The 7,495-nt window shown below is 43.2% G+C and overlaps 1 protein-coding gene across 1 annotated transcript; it reads left to right on the top strand.

The window, feature by feature from the left end:
• The first annotated feature begins 904 nt into the window (after nucleotides 1-904).
• UQCRFS1 (ubiquinol-cytochrome c reductase, Rieske iron-sulfur polypeptide 1) lies at nucleotides 905-6,831 on the top strand. The gene is made up of 2 exons (XM_082711396.1): nucleotides 905-1,232; nucleotides 6,014-6,831. The coding sequence occupies exons 1-2, from the start codon at nucleotides 1,019-1,021 to the stop codon at nucleotides 6,622-6,624; spliced, it is 825 nt and encodes a 274-aa protein (XP_082567522.1). The 5' UTR covers nucleotides 905-1,018; the 3' UTR covers nucleotides 6,625-6,831.
• The last annotated feature ends 664 nt before the right edge of the window (nucleotides 6,832-7,495 follow it).

Raw genomic sequence — 7,495 nt, 5'->3', positions numbered from 1 at the left:
AAGTGGGGGTGGTTAAGAGCGACTCAGAAGACAGACTACTGGCTGGCTATCTTGTACTGGACATAAAATCCTCTAAACATCAGTGTCCTCACCAGTAAAATAGCGGTTATTTCATAGGGACCTCAACTATAAATGAAAAGATGAAGATTGTGCACAAAAGCTAATACATTGTAAATGCTTAATACACATAAGCCATTACGATTGTCATTATTATTAAGCTTTGCACCTAAATCCCTGGCTCTTTTTTAAAATTTTATTTATTTTATTTTTTAGTTCGATAGCGCTAATAATATAGGGGCGCCTGGGGGGCACAGGTCATGATCCCGGGGTCATGGGATGGAGCCCCGCGTGGGTCTCTCTGCTGGGCGGGGAGCCTGCTTCCTCCTCTCTCTCTGCCTACTTGTGATCATTGTCAAATAAATAAAATAAAATCTTTAAAAAAATAAAATAAAATAAACATTATAGCACACACATAATAGTCACTATATGCTCGGCTCTGTTCTAGGTTTTACAAGTACGTATGATCTAACATATATGTATATGCCCTAAACACCTATCTTTATACATATGTGTGTATATATTAAGAATTATTATTACCCCTATTTAAACTACTATTAAACTATTAAACTATATTCGTATCCCTAGGTTCCCACAATTTTTACCCTGAGGGACGCAAAGTCGATCCACGGGCCAATCCCGGGAGACTCCTTTGCCCACTTTCCTGCGGGTAGATCTCAGCACACTGACCAAACCTCGCGCGGGGCTGACACCAGATAGAGCAGCACATTCTCCTCCCCGCCTGGCTCCTCCCCGCCTGGCTCCTCCCCGCCTGTCCTCCTGCCCCGCCCCCAGCGAACGCTCGTAGCCCTGCCTCTGACGCTAGGCCGCTCCAGGCTCGGGCACCACTTGGGCCGGCGTGCTGACGTCACCGATGGCGCGCCTCCTGCGCTTCCTCGCGCCTGCGCCGCGGGCGGAAGGTCGTCCCTGTGACCGGCTGAGCGTTTGAGAAGTAGTCGCCATGTTGTCGGTGGCCGCCCGTTCGGGCCCATTCGCGCCGGTTCTATCGGCCACGTCCCGCGGGGTGGCGGGCGCGCTGCGGCCGCTGGTGCAGGCCTCGGTGCCCGCCACCCCGGAGCCTCCAGTGCTGGACGTGAAGCGGCCCTTCTTGTGCCGGGAGTCGCTGAGTGGCCAGGCCGCGAGCCGGCCTCTGGTCGCCTCCGTGGGCCTCAATGGTGAGCCGGGTTGAGGGGAGCGACCGGGGGCTGAGGGGACCCCCTTTTCTCGCTCCCTCTGGCCTGAACCCAGGGCACAGCCGAGGAGGGCGGGGAAGTGGAGCGGAGCCCTGCTTGAGGGATTAAGTTGCCGGGCTGGGTCGACCTTGGGCAAGCCTCTGCGTCTCTCGGGCCTCTTCCCTCACCTGTGCGCGGACGCGGTTGGGTGAGCGATTTCAGGTGACCTCGGGCCCTGGCGTTGCGTGCCTTTGCGGGATTGTTTCCGTTGGCCGCCAGTCTGGGTGAACCCCAGGCTGATTTTGTCCTTCATAGGCTAAGTTCAAGAACTCCCAAGTCTGTCCCAGCAGAGTCTGACAGACTTCGTTGCTCACGGGTCGTTTTACTTTGGGCAGATTTCTAAACGTGTTGCCTTACCAGTGAAATGGGTGAGTGATGATACCAGTTTCGTAGGTAATGTCGTGAGCTTCAGATGGAGAAATTCTACATAAGGGCATTAGTACATTTGGGGGCACTTTATACATACTCAAAAACCAGGAACTGCTCTTAGTATTTGGGACCTGGTCCCGCTCACCACCACCTGATCCGCTTAGTGCTCTTCTCTTTCACACCGCCCCCCCCCCCAACAAAAACAACAAGACAGTAACACAGGCCCTAAGGTCATTAATGGTGGAGCGCATTAGCCGTGTTTTTCGTTTGCGGGGCCAGTATTTTCACACTGTAATCAGTTTAGTCCTCAAGAAAAGCAACAGGCAGAGGCTTGATGATACTCCGTTTTACCGATGAGAAAACAGACTGCAGGGGGTGGAGTGACTTGCACAGGGATAGACAGTGTGTAAGTGATAGAAGATGGATTCGGAAGACTGAGTGAGCCGTCAACTCTCGCCCAAGCCTACTCTTAACCTTTGGTGCCTCGGCTTCCATTTCTTTTCTCACGCTCCAGCATGGACGTTCTGAAATGGCAACCTGTAGGCCAGCGTGTCTGGAGTCCGCCGACCTTCATGGTTTGAAAAGGAGGAGTTCTTGTGTGTCTTAAAGTGTTGGGATCTGGCAACCCTGAACTCTCGTTCTCCGTGGGAAAAGTCTAGTGTGCTGGGCACTGGCTGCCCTCTTCGTTGGTGCAAGGGCTCTTTCTGTTCTTCGCAGTCCTCACCAGACCTGCTTCCCAGTGTTCCCTTCCTGGCCTCACTGACAGTTGATTTGGCAAGTGCAGCTTGCCCTACAAACTAAGTTGCCCCCACTCTGTTTTTCCTCCATTCACCCGATTCTGTTGCCTGTAAAATAATGCACTCGGTTTTCCGCATTTCCAAGTCTTACCAGGCCAATCTCTGTTCAGCGTCAGGTCAATAAAAATCTTTTCATTTGCTGTGTCCTTTATGCTTTATGGTCCGTAACACTTTCCACTGTTTCCTGGTGACTCCTCTGACCTTGTGCTTGAGGGCATAGAGAAAAATCTTAATTTTTCTATTTCCTACAGCCTCAGCTTTTGCATACAGTTAGTGCAGAATGTTTGTGGATGAATAAAAGTGGAATTTTTTGTTAGGGGCACCAGTGGGTTTTGGAGACATTGTTCAGGGCATGAACAGAGTGCACTAGCCCATCCTTAGCCCATTCTTTGGACCTGGAGGTAAGAAACAGTAAGGGAGGGGAAAACTTCAATAGCAAAGGCAAAAAGCATCTGTGGAATTTGTCTACTGGCTAAATGGTTTCTTCTAAAACTTAGAGGTTTACCTGACCTTTCCAAGAACTGGTAAATAATACAGAACCATAAGGGAAACTTCTTCTGTGATCATATATTCAGTTACAAGCTTCAGTTCACATTAAAATCTCCTGTCTAGATAGTACTGAGGTTGTGGGGTGGGAGGGTGGATCAGGAGATGGTCCTTAAAGTGAGGAGGATTTTCAGGGCACATAACAGTTCACCTTAAGACAAAAAACAGAAACCTGTTTTGTTATAATCCCTGAAGTTTTCTGTTTCTAAAAGTATCGGATACTGCTCGAGTTTAGAACTAAATCTAGCATTTTTAGCATTTTTGCTGCTAAAGTCACACCTAATGCAATTAATGGGAATTATTTAGAGAGTAACTTTTACAGTATGGCAATTTAATTTTCCAAAGTGTTCATGGTGGTGTAGTACAATATAAGATATAATCTGCTAGACAAAATGGGAGTAGACAAGTGGATTTCTTCCATCATCAAAACTCCAGAAGAGAATGTCACGACCATTCTGTTTAATGTTCTTGTACATTTCCTTGCACGCTGTTACATAGGCAGAGGTTGTAGATACTGTTTTTAATGTAGAAGTATGAACTTTGGTTCCTTCATCTTTTAAGTATGGTACACATATTTCCTTTGTGATCCCAGATGATACTAAAGGAGAATAATTCATACTTGATCCCAGACCCCAGTCTACACTGATAGGTTAACCGTTAGGTAGAGGTAAAGTATATAATGTAATGTCACGCTGTGTAGTTGTAAATCTCAGGTAGTCAACTCTCCAAAAAATAATGGAATTGTCAAAAGTACCCTGGTCCCCTCCAAAAAATAATGGAATTGTCAAAAGTACGTAGAGTGATGTTGATAGTTTTTACCATTGTTTATGAATGTAGTTGGCCCTTGAACAACATGGGTTTGAACTGTGCAAGTCCACTTCTGTGTGGATTTATTTTTATATAAATATTGTACAGTACTGCAAATGTTACTTTATGATTTTCCTAATAACATTTTCTTTTCCCTAGGTTACTTTATGATAAGAATGCAGTATATAATATATGTAACATACAAAATATGTGTTAATTGACTGGTTAAGCTTCCAGGCAACATTAGTAGTTAAGTTTTGAGGAAGTCAAAAGATAACATATTTTTGATTGTATGTGGGGTCGGTGCCCCAAACCCTATTTGTTCCAGAGTGAGTTGTACTTAGGGCTTCCACTGTTACTGACCTTGAGAACCAAGGAAATATAATTAGGATGAGACAGCCTAGTAACCCAAGTAGAATTGCAACTTATATGAAAATGCACTTTAAAAGTACATATTTCTTTTAGGGGCTCCTGGGTGGTTCAGTGGGTTAAACCTGTGCCTTTGGCTCAGGTTATAGTTTCAGGGTCCTGGGATCAAGTCCCATATCGGGCTCTGCTCAACAGGGAGCCTGCTTCCCTTCTCTCTCTCTCTCTCTCTCTCTGTCAAATAAATAAATAAAATCTTTAAAAAATAAAACAGAGGGGCGCCTGAGTGGCTCAGTGGGTTAAAGCTTCTGCCTTCGGCTCAGGTCATGATCTCAGGGTCCTGGGATCGAGCCCCACATCAGCTCTCTGCTCAGCAGGAAGCCTGCTTCTCCTTCTCTCTCTCTCTCTGCCTGCCTATGCCTACTTGTGATCTGTCTGTCAAATAAATAAAATAAAATAAAAATAAAAGTACGTATTTCTTAGAAACAACACATTTTCTAAGTGTGGAATTTTTAGCGTCCCTTTTCTAAAAAGGAAACCTTGTGGCAAATTTCCTAAAATGCATATACAATTTGCAAAGAGACTTGCTTCCTGTAACATACTTAAAAGTGATCCCAGTAAGTTCATTTTTTTTTTATCAGATATTTAAAAATGGTATGGGACAAAAGGACATAATCTGTTTGGACTTTTTTTAACAAATAAAACTGGGGTGCCTGGGTTGCTCATTCGGTTAAGCTTCTGCCTTCAGCTCAGGTCAGGATCCCAGGACCCTGGTATGGAGCTTCCCCTTGGGCTCCCCACTCAGTGGGGAGTCTTTCTCCCTCTGCCCCTCTACCTGCTTGCGCATGCTCTCTCTCCTGCTCACTCAAAGAAACAAAATTGTAAAACAACAAAATATTAACATCCAAAGTACTACATAAATAACAATTATTTGTTTATGTAACATTCATTTGACACAAAGATCTGTCCTTTGGCTGCAGTGGTAGCATTTCAGTTGAGAGACCCACAGCAGTGAGAAAGATCATGCCTTCACTCTTACAGAATTTATTGCCCTTGACTGAAGAGTGGGATATGTGAAAATTTTGCTCTTTTATCCTGTACTAAATTGAAATACTTGGTTCTTTTGGAGATCTCATTTGATGGTTGCATATTTTGGTAAGGCTATTCTTTTCTGTCTATTACTGGCTTTACTTGAAGTTATAGTAATACGAATTTATACTCCAGAGTATAAAATAGAAACCTCTAAATTTTTTGCAACTAAAGTTATGCTGACAGTTCACAGATTGTTTATTATCTTGTAATAAGTATTTTATGTATTTTTAGCAGTCCTTTCAGAGAGTAGATAGGAATGTAAAGTTAGACATTTGGTTTAATAAGATGATCCCAAATCAACTTATTGGGTAGACTTGAGGAGTTTTAGGGTCCCTTGTAATCCAGAGAATGTGAGAGGTAATTACCATAATTGTATGTTTTGACAGATTGAATTTTCAGGGATTTTAAAATATTGTTGTTTACAGTACTGTTTAACTTTTTAGATTTGATGGACTAAATTGTTAAAGAATTCTCAATCAGCAGTGTTCAATCAGGAGAAACTCAGTTTACACATATAATCTTGTGATTTCTTACCAGTATGATAGGTAGTGATTGACTTCATTTCTTTTTCAGTATTTTATATGCTGGCACTGCCAACTTGACAATTTCTGAGATCAGTGAGTGCCATATTTCACATTTTTATAACTTGATTTTTGCTTATGAATTCACAAAGATTATTTCCTGATGTATGTCCCTTTCACAGTATTCATCTAATTGTGTTTTTTTAATTTTCTGTTTATTTTGCAGCCCCTGCTTCCATTCGTTATTCCCACACAGACGTCAGAGTGCCTGACTTCTCTGACTATCGGCGTGCTGAAGTGTTAGATGGTACAAAGTCTTCAAAAGAGAGCAGTGAGGCTAGAAAAGGTTTCTCCTATTTGATAACTGCAACAACTAGTATAGGTGTTGCCTATGCTGCCAAGAATGTCGTCTCGCAATTTGTTTCCAGCATGAGTGCTTCTGCTGATGTGTTGGCCATGTCGAAGATCGAAATCAAGCTATCTGATATTCCGGAAGGCAAGAACATGGCTTTCAAATGGAGAGGAAAACCGCTGTTTGTGCGCCATAGAACCAAGAAGGAAATTGAGCAGGAGGCTGCAGTTGAAGTGTCCCAGTTGAGGGACCCACAGCATGATTTAGATCGAGTAAAGAAACCTGAATGGGTTATCTTGATAGGGGTTTGCACTCATCTTGGTTGTGTACCCATTGCAAATGCAGGAGATTTTGGTGGTTATTACTGCCCTTGCCATGGGTCACACTATGATGCTTCTGGCAGGATCAGGAAGGGGCCTGCACCTCTCAACCTTGAAGTTCCCTCATATGAGTTCACCGGTGATGACATGGTGGTTGTTGGTTAGAGACCTGGACTCAAGTGCTAGGCTCCTTTCCGGCTTGTCACCTAAGAAGACTTAAAGAAGCAAGCCTTCTATACTTAAGTTGATTTGAAATATTTAAGAATTGCTAATAATGTATTTGCAAACTAACGTGAAGTAAATTGAATTTAATGTTGAATGCTTTCAAGCGTTCACCTAATAAAGCCACTGTTAAACATTGTTAAGCTCAAAGACTTAAAAAGTGCAGTTTCTTTGCTAGTTAACTCTAATTAAAAATTACAGGCTGGTGTATAAGAAATTTGTGAAATCTGTAATCAGTGTTCTCCTTCATCTTCTTTCTTTGTGTCAGGCACACAGATTCTGCAGGGCTAATGGTTAGACTGAGGTACAACTAGCTGGTCATTTCTAAGTCGTGGAAGGTATTTATGACCTCGGCAGAAATAGTATTCAGATTTCCCTCTTTCTTTCTTTTTTTTTTTGCACATGAGTCCTGGCTGTGTGTGTCCTGCTCCATCTCTACCCCAGCATTGCCCCCACCCCGAGTCTGTATGGTGATGTTATATATGATTTGTGGGAAAGTTCTAAATGAGGTGTTAGCAACTCTGATGGTTTAGCCCAAGTTCTAGGTAGCTGATTTCTTGCTTAAGTGACAGGTCAGGAAAATTTTATTTTTTCACTTATGGGAATAAGTTAGTAATTAGAATTATTCAGTTTTAAGAGGCAGTGGTGGGATATATCTGAGAAAAGCTTTCCAGAATGGGAGTGCTGCTTTTACTTCCTTCATCTGGTGTGAATATTCATGTTCCCATTGCTCCTGCATCCACCCTATCAAGAAGCAAAAGTATCTGACACTTAATACTGTGTTAGTGGGAAAATGATCCTGCTGGTTTTGTTT

The sequence above is a fragment of the Mustela nivalis genome (genome assembly GCF_964662115.1).
Source record: "Mustela nivalis genome assembly, chromosome: 18".
Taxonomy (NCBI): Eukaryota; Metazoa; Chordata; class Mammalia; order Carnivora; family Mustelidae; genus Mustela; species Mustela nivalis.
This window is presented reverse-complemented; position numbering and strand designations above follow the sequence as displayed.

Bases quoted from the DNA above. Each gene is read 5' to 3' on its own strand.
- UQCRFS1 (XM_082711396.1), top strand. From the start codon at position 1,019: ATGTTGTCGGTGGCCGCCCGTTCGGGCCCATTCGCGCCGGTTCTATCG. The intron at 1,233-6,013 runs GTGAGCCGGGTT...TTTATTTTGCAG, and splicing joins CGCCTCCGTGGGCCTCAATG to CCCCTGCTTCCATTCGTTAT.